Raw genomic sequence first — 16881 nt, 5'->3', positions numbered from 1 at the left:
AATAATCCATCGGAACTGACAATAAAGGTCATTGAAATGATACTGACGGAGCAGAAGTTACCTTAGATGTTGTGACAGGATTCGGTTCCATTTTCCCACACTTCATTTACGTAGCATCTCACTGTTGGTTGAGCTAAGCAGAACATTTAAGAGGGGGGAGAGCGAAAAGCTTCACCTCGAACGTAACTTCCTCCGTTCAGCACATCCTCTGGCATTTCTCAGTCTCTGCTGATCTCCGCCTGGAACATATAAATTACTTACGGGCAAAACATCCACATCCTTTACTGCAGCCCGAACACTTCGAGCTGGTTAAGGGGGCCGAGAGTTTAAACCGTATAGGGACCGCTGGAATCAGAGAAAGATGCAATTATTCCTGAAACTTCTTTTCCTCTTACAGGCACTAGTCCAGGGTAAGTTACTTTGAGCTGACGATGTATGCACTAACAAAAACCTGTGATGAGGATCATAATTTTGGAACATTTCTGCATTTAAATGTCATTACAGAACGAGTCTATTATTGAGATAGCTAATCGATTAAAATTTCTACTCAGAGGTCTAGAACACCTTCATAAGGTTTCGCCTCAATTAAATCTATATTTATTTGGGTTGAAAAATGTTTTGCGTATTCGTTGAATGCGAGTCCAGACGCTGATTCGATAATTTAAAATTGTATTTGAGTTAACATTTGGTTAGTATAGCACCATCATGGAACTTGAATCAAAGTTAATCGTGGCTACACCGCTCTGCAACCGCTCAGTGCATTTAAACCAAGCTCAGGCAGAATGTTGGATCCCAAATTAACATATAATTTAGGACCAAATCTGACAAGCTTTACTTCTTTCCCATCAGGGGTTCCAGTGCTCTTGGAGGTGAACCAGCCGCGTCTCGTCAGTGTCGGGAGAGGGGAGTCAGTCACGTTAAACTGCAGATTTACTCATAATGCAACCGAGGATAGCTGGGTCATCATTTTCTGGTACAGGACATCACCAAGGGCTGCAGATGCTTTTTACAAAGTGAATAATTCGCATTGTGTCTTTGACGCCTGTCTGCATGGATTGAAACACTGTAATGCATCACTGAAGGTTGAACATGTCTCCTTTGGTCACTCTGGTAATCGCTACTCCTGTATCCTGAGGATACCCAGTGTCTACCCACCATTAGAGGCAAGAGGCCAAGGAACACAGCTACAGGTTTATGGTAAACTTTTTTTTTTGTCATTCTACAAGTATAGTTTCTGCAATGTGTATCAGTATCAGAATCAGGTTTATTATCACTGACATATGTAGTGAAATTTGTTGTGCTGTGGCAGCAGCCATTATTCATAACAGGCCAAGAAACACTGCTGTAGGTTTATGATTAAACATTTGTATCATTCTGCAAATATGCAATTTTTGCACTGCACATTTATTTGATACAATAATGTTAAAACATGGTGACATTTGTACCAAGCCATATACTGAAACATTAATATACATGACAACAAGCACAACCAATGAGAAAGCTTATGAAATGGGCATTAGGTTTCAACCACAGCAAATAGGGGTAAATCGGTGCTGGTGTTTTGAGCGAATTTTGCCAGATCTGATAGGTTATATGTGGTTTCATTTTAATAGAGGATCATAAATCAGTTGTGAAGATCATATCTGAAATTGATATTGTATTTCTTCTTTTGCTATCTACAATAAATATAGGTAGCTTGGAGTAAATGAGGTGCTCGAGGAATATAACGAATGTGAAAAGAATCTTAAGAAAGAAATTAGAAAAGCTAAAAGAAGATATGAGGTTACTTTGGCAAGTAAGGTGAAAATAAATCCAAAGGGTTTCTACAGTTATATTAATAGCAAAAGGATAGTGAGGGATAAAATTGGTCCCTTAGAGAATCAGAGTGGACGGCTATGTGTGGAGTCAAAAGAGATGGCGGAGATTTTGAACAATTTCTTTTCTTCAGTATTCACTAAGGAGAAAGATATTGAATTGTGTAAGGTAAGGGAAACAAGTAGGGTAGTTATGGAAACTATGATGATTAAAGAACCATGGCACTTTTAAGGAATATAAAAGTGGATAAGTCTCCGGGTCCTGACAGGATATTCCCTAGGACCTTGAGGGAAGTTAGTGTGGAAATAGCAGGGGCTCTGACAGAAATATTTCAAATGTCATTAGAAACATGGATGGTGCTGGAGGATTGGTGTATTGCTCATGTTGCTCCATTGTTTAAAAAGGGTTCTAAGAGTAAACCTAGCAATTATCGGCCTGTGAGTTTGACATCAGTGGTTGGTACATTGATGGAAAGTACTCTTAGAGATGGTATATATAATTATTTGGATAGACAGGGTCTGGTTAGGAACAGTCAACATGGATTTGTGTGTGGAAGGTCATGCTTGACAAAACTTATTGAATTTTTTGAAGAGGTTACTAGGAAAGTAGATGAGAGTAAAGCAGTAGATGTTGTCTATATGGACTTCAGTAAGGCCTTTGACAAGGTTCCACATGGAAGGTTAGTTAGGAAGGTTCAATCTTTAGGTATTAATATTGAAGTAGTAAAATGGATTCAGCAGTGGCTGGATGGGAGACGCCAGAGAGTAGTGGTGGATAACTGTTTGTCAGATTGGAGGCCGGTGTCTAGTGGTGTGCCTCAGGGATCTGTATTGGGTCCAATGTTGTTTGTCATATATATTAATGATCTGGATGATGGTGTGGTAAATTGGATTAGTAAGTATGCAGATGATACTAAGGTGGGTGGAGTTGTGGATAACGAAGTAGGTTTTCAAAGCTTGCGGAGAGATTTAGGCCAGTTAGAAGAGTGGGCTGAAAGAAGGCAGATGGAGTTTAATGCTGATAAATGTGAGGTGCTACATTTTGGTAGGACTAATCAAAATAGGACGTACATGGTAAATGGTAGGGCATTGAAGAATGCAGTGGAACAGAGGGATCTAGGAATAATGGTGCATAGTTCCCTGAAGGTGGAGTCTCATGTGGATAGGGTGGTGAAGAAAGCTTTTGGTATGCTGGCCTTTATAAATCAGAGCATTGAGTATAGGAGTTGGGATGTAATGTTGAAATTGTACAAGGCATTGGTAAGGCCAAATTTGGAGTATTGTGTACAGTTCTGGTCAGCTAATTATAGGACAGATGTCAACAAAATTGAGAGAGTATAGAGAAGATTTACTAGAATGTTACCTGGGTTTCATCTCCTAAGTTAAAGAGAAAGGTTGAACAAGTTGGGTCTTTATTCTTTGGAGCGTAGAAGGTTGAGGGGGGACTTGATAGAGGCATTTAAAATTATGAGGGGGATAGATAGAGTTGACGTGGATAGGCTTTTTTCCATTGGGAGTGGGGGAGATTCAAACAAGAGGACATGAGTTGAGAGTTAAAGGGCAAAAGTTTAGGGGTAACATGAGGGGGAACTTCTTTACTCAGAGAGTGGTAGCTGTGTGGAATGAGCTTCCAGCAGAAGTGGTTGAGGCAGGTTCAATGTTGTCATTTAAAGTTAAATTGGATAGCTATATGGACAGGAAAGGAATGGAGGGTTAAGGGCTGAGTGCAGGTCGGTGGGACTAGGTGAGAGTAAGAGTTCGGCACGGACTAGAAGCGCTGAGATGGCCTGTTTCCGTGCTGTAATTGTTAAATATAATATGGTTATATAATTGTTCATGTGACTTTTACATTCATTTACCTTTTTAAGAATAATTAAAAAGTGCCAATGCCAATCACTCTATTTAATATTCCAAATAGCCAACAGTTGTTTCATTTCCAATATATTAACAATCCAATGAAATGAAAGTAATTATTATAAATAGACACCAGGCAATGGTAAAGAAATATCTATTGTACACAGTTTGGAGCTTAATGGGGATGTAGTATAAAGAGTATAAACTTATGAGTTTCTGCAACAAGGAAAACAGCAAGGATCTAGTTATCCCAGCAGAAATGTAAGTAACTTGGGAGCCAAAAAGAATTAAGTAAGTGTTGATAAAAGGTGACTATGTGGCAGAGTCTGGAGCTCACCAGCTGAATGGGTGATCAGAGGTGAAATTCTCAACATGTTTCATAAGTACCTGTAGGGCTTTGAACCTGGGAAATTAGATTAAAATCTATTTTGGCTCCTATGTACGGCAGCGGTCTCCTTCCATGCCATGATTTTTTGATTGCATTAACATTTACAGCTAGAATAATTCAGAAGCCCATCAATTTCCCACTGAATTGACTTACTGTGCATTAAGATTATCTTGTAATTAATACAGACCATGGGGCTGCTGCATGTGAGTTTGATCCAACAATTGCTCTTGCGATATTTTAGTATATAATCCAATTTAAGCATAAACATGGAGTAATATCATACTTCTCCAACATATGTTTGTTCCTTGATGTTTCTCACCTAAAGAATAGGCTGTTTTACTTGAAAATTTGCTAGAATGTTACCTGGGTTTCATCACCTAAGATACAGAGAAAGGTTGAACAAGTTGGGTCTTTATTCTTTGGAACGTAGAAGGCGGAGGGGGGACTTGATAGAGGTGTTTAAAATTATAAGGGGGATAGACAGAGTTGACGTGGATAGGCTTTTTCCATTGAGAGTGGGGGAGATTCAAACAAGAGGACATGAGTTGAGAGTTAAAGGGCAAAAATTTAGGGGTAACATGAGGGGTAACTTCTTTACTCAGAGAGTGGTAGCTGTGTGGAAGGAGCTTCCAGCAGAAGTGGCTGAGGCAGGTTCGATGTTGTCGTTTAAAGTTAAATTGGACAGCTATATGGACAGGAAAGGAATGGAGGGTTATGGGCTGAGTGCAGGTCGGTGCGACTAGGTGAGAGTAAGAGTTCAGCACAGACTAGAAGGGCCGAAATGGCCTGTTTCCGTGCTGTAATTGTTATATGGTTATATGGTAATCATTTGATATAACTCTTTTAAATTAACATATTCTGTATCAAGCTAAAGCAAATTTGTGAGTAAGCTTCACTAACATAAAAATACATTAGTGAAGTTTGTTGACAGAGTAAGATACAGTCAATATAGTTTAATACAGTATATTGTGCTTTGTTCTCTTTTAGAACCTCCTGAAATTTCTGTTCTGGATGGTCCTTTGGTTGCTGATAATGAATCCGTCCTCAACTGCTCAGGCAACGGGTTGTTGGCTGAGGATATCTCCTTTACATGGGCATGCTCAGGAACAAGCAATTTTACAGAAGTTGCTGGACCAACTCTGTGGAAGAATAATAACGGCACTTCTGTTGTCACCAGCCAGCTTAAGCTTGTCCCAAGAGTGGAAGACCATGGGTCTGTTTGCAGCTGTCAGATTGATCATGCCACCTTCAGACAACCAATTAAAATCCATATCAAACTAAATGTTATGTGTAAGTATAATCTTCATTGTGTATGCTAATCTTCAAACTTTTATTATATCGACATTATTCCCTGTTGTAACTGAGATGTATATTGCTGTCTGTGATAGTGCAACTGAATTTCCTACGTGTGCTTTTGATGCTTGTGGACCCAATTCCACTACTTTGATCACTCATCCACTTTTCACAACACTTTTTCCTTTTGCACCTTTCCTTGTTGTATACTTCAGAGCTCTCCATTAAATTTCCCAATCTCTAGGACACAAAGTTGATCCTTTCTGTGACTCTTGACCCACTCATTACTACCTCTTTTATGAAGGGTCAATTCCAACATTGCAATACATTCTAGTGAGTGTGGCTGTCTCTACATGGTTCCACTTTGATCCATTAAGTTTTAACCACAGATCAACTTACTCCACCCCCACCCCCCACACGGTCATGCATCATTAGATGACCCCTTCCTGTTTTTCACCTAACCTCCCCTATTGCTTACATTATCCAAAAAATATAAAGCTTCAGACATGCGTACTTACTTCACCACCACCTTGTACAATTTCTCCATTACGTCTTTGCTCAGAGACTGCCTGTCCGAGATTCAACCCTGGAAGATTTGCAATAGTTAAACCTTGGGAAGACGTTGTCTTTGGCTGCTGCTAAAGTTCAGTGCCCTTCATCTTATCCTAGTGACAAAGAGTCATTGAATCCATACAGCACAGAAAAGGCCATTTGGCCAATCTGGTCCATGTTTCCCATCTAAGCTCGCCCCATACTCCCATGTTTCCCCTACATCCCTTCAAGTCTTTCTTATCCATGTACCTGCCCAAGTACTTTTAAAATATTATTAATGTACACTGCCTCACGCAGCTAATTCAATGTACTGACCAGTCTTTTGACTCTTTCGATGTAATTTCAATCACATCATCACAGAGACTCCCTATATCCACTCTTTATTTCCTCTCTCCACCTTTACTTTGACTCAACTGCTAATCTATCATCCAGTCTTTTATTGCATGCAGACTTGATTTTCTGCCAACTGTTCTGGCTAGCTTGTATTAGATCAAAGAAAGATTCTCACATGTACTATAAAATATACAGTGAAATGGATCATTTGCGGTCAACATGAAAACGTACAAACTCCTTACAAACAGTGTTGGGAATTGAACCCCAATCAGTAATCACCGGCATTGTAAAGTGATTGCATTAACTTTTATGCTACTGTAAATAAAGGAATATCCAAATCTCTTTCAATATGTAATGACACAACAGATTTCACTCTTACACTTCTTCTGTAATTAAAACTTTTATTGTTTCCAAATCAATGATTTATTACTTTTGAACTATTAACTTCTGGGCAGATTCCTCCATGACCTACCCTCATGGTAAACCCCTCACAGCCCTATAACCCCCCCAAGAACTCTACATTTTTCCAGCTGTAACCTTGCGGAATCTCAACTTCTTTCATGTGATTGGTGTGCTAAGCTCCTGAATTCACTCACCGTACATCTGTACATCCATAGGCAAGAACATTATCTTTGTCTAAACCTTAGTTACAAAACTTTGTTTTGGTAGTAGTTTGATCTTCAACACATAGATCCCTTGGAACTGATGACCTTTCAGAAGTGCTCAGTCTGCTTTTATTGTCTACTCATGCATCAATTGTATCTATATTGCTACGGTCTACAATAACGTATGCATTGCTTTTATTGTTAGATGGACCACATGATTCAATAATAACATACAAGTTGAATACCATGGATAATTATCTTCCTATCAACCATAGTGAAATCATTGCTGTTGTCGGTTCATCCTTGGCGCTGAATTGCTGTATGACGAGTAACCCCGCTTCCACTGTGATGTGGACAAGGGTCAGGGAGAGTCCAAATGGAACATTACAAACTAATATTGGATTAAACTGCGCCAAAGTACAGATACATTTTCAATCTGAAGATGAGGGAATCTATTGGTGCATGGCATACAACGACTACGGCAGCAGAAACACAAGCATTTGGATTAAAGCAAATCATGAAACCAATAACTGTAAGTATGCATGCATGTGTGTACATTACAGTACTTATTGAGTTTGACTCAATCTCAGGAAATGAAAGCTCAGAATAATTAATTCTGTATCTTCTTTCTTGGTCTTAGTAGTTGATGATTGTTATATTTGTTTGCATTTTAAAATACACATTCAGTGCTATAAGCATCAAGTGCTTACAATGCTTTTACACTGTAGGGCAAATAACTTCTAAAAATTAAAATGCTGCAATTTTGTTTATTAATGAATGTGTACACCCTCTAGAACTGTTGGAAATATTTAACCTGCTTTCAAATTGAATAAAGCATTTGTTTTATTTTATTTTTATGTCTCCAAACATTTTATTTTGTGAAAATGTTGACATCTTGAATTTTTATTTTGTTATTTATTATATTTTTCACAGATTATCAACTTTATGCTGTGCTCCCCATAACTACAGTCATCATTATGACAATAATGTTTTTTTGGCTGATCTGCAAGAGGCAACGGAAAGGTAAATCTTAAAATAAATCATTGGTTGTAGGTGTTAACCTTACTATTGACATCAATAGTGAGCTGAAAACGATGTGGTTTTCAACAGACTGCATGATTATACATTGCTTTTCAATTTTGTGTGTTCAATTTTTGGGTTATTTGCATGACCTAACCTCCCTCTGTTAAATAAGCAAATCATTTGAAGTTAGAGGATTGTGGAAGAGCTTGTTCAATGTTTGAAATTTTATTACTTGTACTCTTGATGTCATCGTAAAATTTATGCTAAAATGAGTAACATTTTCCTTGATAAAGATAAAACTGTTATTTTAGACTTCACAGAAATTATGCTCTCATTTTCTGTTAGATACTAAATGTTTAAAAGTCCTAATTGGATTAAGTTGAAGGAAGTGAATGAAAGGTGATATAAATTTTGTTTTCTGTAATATTGTTCAGCGTTTGACTGGAAATGATACTGAAGAGCTGATTCAGCAAGTCAGAGGGAAATGAAGGTTTGTAAATGATAAAACAGGCTGTGACCATTATTTTCCAGAAGTCTTTGGTAAAGAAACATGCTAGATGATGAAATTTGCAAAACTGATTTTCTGCAAAAAAGAAGATAAACTAGATTTCAATTTAATTTGGTTCTGATGTTAGCATAAAATTTGGAATGAAATTATCAACAGGAATTAGTAAGATTTACTATTTTCAAAGGCAAGTTGAGCAGGTTACAGTATTTTTTTACACCAGAGAGAAGCTGCAGTGATTGTAAGTTTAAATATATTTTTGGGAAAAGATTTTTAAGTTGGAGCTTTATGGTAAACAGATAGCACACGTCTTTGGCAACAGAGCATAAATAAGGTATAATATTAAAATGTAATTTCTTAAGAGTGAAATGGCTCAGTGACTAATGTGAACATAAGAAATAGGAGCAGGAGATGGTTATCTGGCCCCATTGAGCCTGCTCCGCCATTCAATCAGATCATAACTGCTCTGGCCATAAACTCATCTCTACCTACCTGCCTTTTCTGCATACCCCTTAATTCCCCTACTATGCAAAAATCTATCCAACCTTGTCTTAAATATATTTACTGCGTTAGCCTCTACTGCATCATTGGGCAGAGAATTCCACAGATTTGGGAAAAGCAGTTCCTCCTTATCTCCGTCCTAAATTTAGTCCCCCGAATCTTGAGGCTATGTTCCCTAGTTCTAGTTTCACCTACCAGTAGAAACAATTTTCCTGCCTCTAACTTATCTATCCCTTTCATAATTTCATACATTTCTATAAGATCTCCTCTCATTCTTCTGAATTCCAGCGAGTACCATACCAGGCAACTCAATCTCTGCTCATAGTCTAACCCCTTCATCTCCGGAATCAACCTGGTGAACCTCCTCTGCACCGCCTCCAGAGCCAGTATATCCTTCCTCAAGTAAGGAAACCAGAACTGCACACAGTACTCCAGGTGCGGCCTCACCAGTACCCTGTACAGTTGCAGCATAACCTCCCTGCCCTTAAATTCAATCCTCTAGCAATGAAAACCAACTTTCCATTTGCCTTCTTGATAGCCTGCTGCACCTGTAAACCAACCCTCTGCGATTCATGCACAGGCACTCCCCAAGTCCCTCTGCACAGCAGCATGTTGCAATCTTTTATTTAAATAATAATCTGATCTTCCATTTTTACTTCTAAAGTGGATGACTTCGCATTTACCAATATTGTACTAATACAATAGAACTAATGCTCCTATTTGTATTGGGTAATTTTATTTACTCTTCATTGATAAATAGTAAGATTGGAATGCTACCATCTACTGGTTCACCTCCAAGTCACACACCATCCTGGAAGTATATAGTCAGACCTTTATAATCACTACATCTAACTGGTGGAACTCGCTAGCTAACAACACTGTGTGAATTCTCTCTAAGAGGAACCTCTGTGGCTCATCACCTTCTCCAGGACAGCTTGGAAAGGGCAATAAATGCAGACTTAAATAAAGCATTTGGCAATTCATGAAATAATATAAAAATGGCTAACCATATGGAATTGGAAGATTTGCAAAATTGGAATCAGGATCTACATTATGAGGGCATAAGAAATAATATGACTAGCAACGTGGAAAATTCTAAGAAATTTTTCAAACTTTGGAAAATAAAAGGAAGACATTTTATGGGAAATGTTTAGATTGGGTGGCTTTAATCTGTAGTTTAATCCATGAGTAAATTAGGCCAAAGGATGGAACTCTTCAGTATTGCCTGTGGAGACATAAATGTTTTTCATTAATTCACATGATGTAGGAGCCCCTGACACTTGTTGACCTTTGTGAAAGAAAAGGGAATGATTGTGAACTTCTTTTACTTGCTGAAGTTAGAGCATTATATGCAGAGGAAATTCAGTAATGGAAAATTGCAACATGGATTCTCCAGAAGGCTATCAGGATGTGGAGTTACTCATTAAGAGGATTAAAAGAAAATAGGTTTTATTTAGTTCTGCTGCAGAGGTCAAAAGTTGTCTAACAGGATCTATGGGCAATATGACTAATGAGAAATTACTACAATCTCTCACAAGAAGTTTTTGAAATGAAAATAATTTGAAGCAAACTTCGGAAAAAAAACTATGATTCTCAGGTTGATGTTAGAATAGTTTATGTTATCTTTGAGAAATAATTAACTGTTTGAAGAAGTGAAGCCTTAAAATACAGGTCAGCCGGTGAGAACAGTGGGAAGAGTTTTAAAGCGGGCAGAGTTGAAAAGGTGACGGTTATTTCTTCAGCAGTTTGAAGGGGCACGACTGCGCAAGTGCACGGAGGTCGGCCAGTGAGAACAGAGGGAAGAGTTTAAAAAGAAGACAGCTTTACAGAGCGGCCGATAGAGTAGAGGGAGACAGAGAAGGAAGGCTATGGCTCCATGGGGCTTCAGCGATAAAGGGTCGAAGCGAGGTGGGTTATCTGATTAGAATACAGACAGAAAGAATGTGTGTGAGGCCAGTTTTCTGTGCTCGGTGTCAGTTGTGGGAGGTCCTGAAGACTCCCAGCCTCCCGGACGGCCACATCTGCAGCAGGTGCGTCGAGCTGCAGCTCTTTAGGGACTGCCTCAGGGAACTGGAGATAGAGCTCGATGACCTTCATCTGGTCAGGGAGAGTGAAGAGGTGATAGAGAGGAGCTATAGGCTGGTAGTCACTCCGGGAACTGGGGAGACAGATAAGTAGATAACAGTCAGGAGAGAGAAGGACAAGAAGCAGGTGCTAGAGAGTATCCCTGTGGCTGTTCCTCTTAACAATAAGTACTCCTGTTTGAGTACTGTTAGGGGAGACGGCCTACCTGGGGGAAGCAACAGTGGTCATGCCTCTGGCACAGAGTCGGGCCCTGTGGCTCAGAAGGGTAGGAAAAGGAAGAAGATGGCAGCAGTGATAGGGGACTCTATAGTTAAGGAGTCAGAGAGGCGATTCTGTGGGCGCAGGAAAGAAACGTGGATGGTAGTTTGCCTCCCAGGTGCCAGGGTCCAGGATGTTTCTAATCGCGTCCACGATATCTTGAAGTGGGAAGGAGAACAGCCAGAGGTTGTGGAACATATTGGTACCAACGATATAGGTAGGAAAAGGGAGGAAAACAAAGCACAGGGAGTTAGGAAGGAAGATGAGAAGCAGGACCTCACAGGTAGTAATCTTGGGATTACTGCTTGTGCCACAGGACAGTCAGTATAGGAATAGAATGAGATGGAGGATGAATGCGTGGCTGAGGGATTGGAGCACGGGGCAGGGATTCAGATTTCTGGATCATTGGGAACTCTTTTGGGGCAGGAATTGTCTTTACTCGATCGGACCCGATGCAATAGCAATTGTACCACAAATACACTGACATACGTAATTTGTTTCAAACCTTTATTCTCTACTCATAGCATGCTATGGGGGAAGTTGCAGACTGATCTCACAAAGGAGCTAGTCCGGAGACTGCCCCCGAATTGCACAGTTCTCCACAATTTATAACATTGATCAGGTAGCAGGAAATCTTACGATTACAAGTTTAGGTAATGTTAGAATCATTTCAATCACATGCAAAGATACAATTAGATGTAAAATAATCATTGGTCAGTTAGTTATAATTATTTTAAGCCAAAGCTATCCCATCAGTTCCTCATTCGGACCCTTCCCCTTTTCTCCAGAACATTCTAGCCCCTACACTATACTCTTCATATTTAGCTGTATCTTGAGCTGCTTCTGCAAGATCAGATGGTTCCTTATTTGAGTCTTTGTCTATCTTTAGAGAACAATGACTAGTATGTCACCGGTTGCAGAGTGAAACTTCTTTTTGACTGCACAAACTTGTCCAAAGCAGTAAGCTAAGGTGCTTACAATGTGATTGATTATAAGTTAATCATTGTCCTCTGTTTTTCCCCCTATTTACCTATCCCTTCATTCCATCAGAATGACCTGTAGAAAAAGGACTTGAATCCCAGGGGGACCAATATCCTGGCGGGGATGTTTGCTCAGGTTATTGGGGAGAGTTTAAACTGGGATTGCTGGGGGGTGGGAACAGAACTGAAGTGACAGAGGAAAAGGGAGCTTGGCTCACAAATAGAGAAAGCTTGGAGACAGGGCGAAAGGGAGCATAGGCAGGTGATAGAGAGGGACGCGTTCAGATCGATGGTTTGAGATGTGTCTATTTTAATGCAAGGAGTATTATGAACAAAGTGGATGAGCATAGAGTGTGGATCAGCATTGGAGCTATAATGTTGTAGCCATTTCAGAGACTTGGATGGTGCAGGGGCAGGAATGGCTACTTCAAGTGCCTGGCTTTAGGTGTTTCAGAACGGGCAGGGAAGGAGGGAAGAGAGGTGGGGGCATGGCAATGTTGCTCAGGGATAGTGTCACAGCTGCAGAAAAGGAGGAGGTCATGGAGGGGTTGTCTACTGAGTCTCTGTGGGTGGAAGTTAGGAACAGGAAGGGGTCAATAACTCTACTGGGTGTTTTTTATAGAACACCCAATAGTAACAGGGATATCGAAGAGCAGATAGGGAGGCAGATTCTGGAAAGGAGTAATAATAACAGGGTTGTTGTGGTGGGAGATTTTAATTTCCCAAATATTGATTGGCATCTCCCTAGAGTGAGGGGTTTAGATGGAGTGGAGTTTGTTAGGTGTGTTCAGGAAGGTTTCTCGACACAATATGTAGATAAACCTACAAGAGGAAAGGCTGTACTTGATCTGGTATTAGGAAATGAACCTGGTCAGGGTCAGGTCTCTCAGTGGGAGAGCATTTTGGAGATAATGATCACAATTCTATCTCCTTTACCATAGCATTGGAGAGGGATAGCAACAGACAAGTTAGGGAAATGCTTAATTGGAGTAAGGGGAAATATGAAGCCATCAGGCAGGAACTTGGAAGCATAAATTGGAAACAGATGTTCTCAAGGAAACGTACGGAAGAAATGCGGCAAATGTTCAGGAGATATTTGCGTGGGGTTCTGCGTAGGTATGTTCCAATGAGACAGGGAAAGGATGGTAGGTTACAGAAATCATGGTGTACAAAGGCTGTTGTAAATCTAGTCAAGAAGAGAAGAAGAGCTTACGAAAGGTTCAAAAAACTAGATAATGATAGAGATCTAGAAGATTATAAGGCTAGCAGGAAGGAGCATAAGAATGAAATTAGGAGAGCCAGAAGGGGCCATGAGAAGGCCTTGGTGGACAGGATTAAGGAAAGCCCCAAGGCATTCTACAAGAATGTGAAGAGCAAGAGGATAGGATGTGAGAGAATAGGACCAATCAAGTGTGACAGTGGAAAAGTGTGTATGGAACTGGAGGAGATAGCAGAGGTACTTAATGAATACTTTGCTTCATATTCACTACGGAAAAGGATCTTGGTGATCATAGAGATGACTTGCAGCAGACTGAAAAGCTTGAGCATGTAGATATTAAGAAAGAGGATGTGCAGGAGCTTTTGGAAAGCATCAAGTTGGATAAGTCACTGCGACCAGACGGGATGTACCCCAGGCTACTGTGGGAGGTGAGGGAGGAGATTGCTGAGCCTCTGGCGATGATTTTTGCATCATCGATGGGGACGGGAGAGGTTCCAGAGGATTGGAGGGTTGCGGATGTTGTTCCTTTATTCAAGAAAGGGAGTAAGGATAGCCCAGGAAATTATAGACCGGTGAGTCTTACTTCAGTGGTTGGTAAGTTGATGGAGAAGATCATGAGATGCAGGACTTATCAACATTTGGAGAGGCATAATACGATTAGGAATAGTCAGCATGGCTTTGTCAAAGGCAGGTCGTGCCTTACAAGCCTAATTGAATTTTGTGAGGATGTGACTAAACACATTGATGAAGGTAGAGCTGTTGACGTAGTGTATATGGATTTTAGCAAGGCATTTGGTAAAGTACATGCAAGACTTATTGAGGAAGTAAGGAGGTATGGGATCCAAGGGGACATTGCTTTGTGGATCCAGAACTGGTTTGCCCACAGAAGGCAAAGAGTGGTTGTAGATGGGTCATATTCTGCATGGAGGCCAGTGACCAGTGGTGTGCCTCAGGGATCTGTTCTGGGACCCCTACTCTTTGTTTGTGATTTTTATAAAGGACCTGGATGAGGAAGTGGTGGAATGGGTTAGTAAGTTTGCTGATGACACAAAGGTTGGGATGTTGTGGATAGTATGGAGGGCTGTCAGAGGTTACCGCGGGACATTGATAGGATGCAAAACTGGGCTGAAAAGTGACAGATGGAGTTCAACCCAGATAAGTGTGAGGTGGTTTATTTTGGTAGGTCAAATATGATGGCAGAATATAGCATTAATGGTAAGATTCTTGGCAGTGTGGAGGATCAGAGGGATCTTGGGGTCTGAGTCCATAGAACACTAAAAGCTGCCAAGCAGGTTGACTCTGTGGTTAAGAAGGCATACAGTGCATTGGCCTTCATCAATTGTAGGATTGAGTTTAAGAGCTGAGAGGTAATGTTGCAGCTGTATAGGACCCTGGTCAGACGCACTTGGAGTATTGTGTTCAATTCTATTCGCCTCACTACAGGAAGGCTGCGGAAACCATAGAAAGGGTGCAGAGGAGAACTACAAGGATGTTGCCTGGATTGGGGAGCATGCCTTATAGATTGAGTGAAGTTGACCTTTTCTCCTTGGAGCGACGGAGGATGAGAGGTGACCTGATAGGGGTGTACAAGATAATGAGAGGCATTGATCATCTGGATAGTCAGAGGCTTTTTTTCAGGGCTGAAATGGCTAGCACGAGAGGGCATAGTTTTAAAGTGCTTGGAAGTAGGTACAGAGGAGATGTCAGGGGTAAGTTTTTTACAGGGAGTGGTGAGTGTGAGGAATGGGCTGCCATTGGCGGTGGTGGAGATGGAAACGATAGGGTTTTTTAAGAGACTCCTGGATGGATACATGGAGCTTAGAAAAATAGAGGGCTATGGGTAAGCCTAGGTATTTCTAAGGTAAGGACATGTTTGGCACAGCTTTGTGGGCCGAAGGGCCTGTATTGTGCTGTAGGTTTTCTATGTTTCTGCAGCAGAGTAGGAGCAGATTAGATGGAGGAACACCACAGACTTTTCTAAATAGTAATATTATTATTCTTGATATAGAAGAACATACTGAGTGTCACTCAGACTATTATATCTATATGTGAAATTCAAGCTTAAATTAACTAGATGACATTGGTGTATTTTTCCACTGTGCATAGAGAGTGATTTAAATTTATGTTCTCATAATGACTAATGTTTCATCATCAGCGTGCTGAATTTTCTCCCCTTGCTCCTCTTGGGCCCCAGGTCCCCCATCACCCATGAATTTCCTGTTCTAAGCTCCAAGGGTGCAATGAGATCACCAAAAATCCTCATGACGGAGGAAACCTTTTTCTCCCTCTGCAATGCAGATTGAGTGCAGTTTACAGGATTTTGTAACCAAAGCGTGATGTGATCTGACCACTAGTTCTTGGGTTTCTCATCGTCACCTATGGTCTTTTCAAAATTAATATACAACATTTTCTCAACTCAAGTATGGTGCTATCTCAGCATCTAAAATTTAAATGCATTTAAATACATTTCATAAATTTGGGCCATAGACAAAGTGAATGCACACAGTCTTTAGTTGGACATTTTGGTTGGAGCGGTTTGGCTGGTAGGCCAGTTTCCATGATGTACTACTCTTTGCCATGGATTTCTTAAAGAAAGATATCCTGCTCTGTGTCTTGTATAAGCAGGACCAAGGTTAGAGGAAATTTATCTGAATTACATCTATGGTGGTGTTAATCCATTAGAAACATTGTGCAGCCCATGAGAAGATATTTAAAACGTATGCTGGGAATATATATCTTTAAAAGTTTCATGTCTAATAGATACAGCTTACTCAATTGTAGTGTTTCCATTTTATATTAATATTGCCATACACATCCCTACCAAAAGAGAATAGAAATTAATTTTAATAAATGTTTTAAGCAAAATCAGAGGATATCCTGCATCTAAGTGGCCTTTCTCTGGTTTTCTGGACTGAATTTGAAACAGATTTATTCTCCATTCTTTGGCAAGATATTCCAAAATTTGGGTTTTCAAGGTTCTCTCTGAAAATTGTGTTGCTTTCTTGACTCTGGTTTATATCTTTCTGCCGTGAATTCCATACTGGATGAGTCCCCTGACACTACATTAGGATTTGGTGACGAGTTGTATTCTATGCCAAAGGGTTGCCCTTTCCATTTTGCATGGCTTGTCTTATAGTTTACTTGGGGGCTGATAGACTGCTGGTCAGTGGGCACAACAGGTTTTAAGGCACGACTTAATGAAAAGGTAGAAATTTACATGCAGCAGCGACAGTAAATGACAACCACTATGACAGACACACATGGACGAAATATTGACTAGGATTATCTTGGTCAGAAATGAAGACATTCCACCCATTTTTCACTAGAAGACAAGAAGAATATCTGCTCCAATGATTATCATACTCAGGGAAGATGAGCTAAGTATTATTATCCTACATGTAACAAGGCCAAATTAAAATTGAAGAAAATTATGTAACAATTAAAAATGAATCAAACAACTTACATATTTGA

At 40.1% G+C, this 16881-nt stretch overlaps 1 protein-coding gene across 3 annotated transcripts in view; it reads left to right on the top strand.

The window, feature by feature from the left end:
* The first annotated feature begins 252 nt into the window (after positions 1-252).
* Positions 253-16881, top strand: part of LOC140185520 (sialic acid-binding Ig-like lectin 14) — a 93519-nt gene continuing 76890 nt past the window's right edge. For all 3 annotated transcript variants that reach the window (XR_011882639.1, XR_011882638.1, XM_072238853.1), the window contains exons 1-5: positions 253-410; positions 850-1197; positions 5044-5346; positions 7045-7371; positions 7773-7862. Coding sequence is in view for 1 of the 3 variants with exons in the window: in XM_072238853.1 (XP_072094954.1) it covers positions 362-410; positions 850-1197; positions 5044-5346; positions 7045-7371; positions 7773-7862 (1117 nt within the window). In the remaining 2 variants the exon portion in view is untranslated. The remainder of the gene's footprint in view (positions 411-849; positions 1198-5043; positions 5347-7044; positions 7372-7772; positions 7863-16881) is intronic.

This window comes from Mobula birostris, chromosome 20, assembly GCF_030028105.1.
Source record: "Mobula birostris isolate sMobBir1 chromosome 20, sMobBir1.hap1, whole genome shotgun sequence".
Lineage (NCBI taxonomy): Eukaryota > Metazoa > Chordata > Chondrichthyes > Myliobatiformes > Myliobatidae > Mobula > Mobula birostris.
The sequence above is the reverse complement of the archived record's forward strand: the minus strand, read 5'-3'. Positions and strand labels throughout refer to the sequence as shown.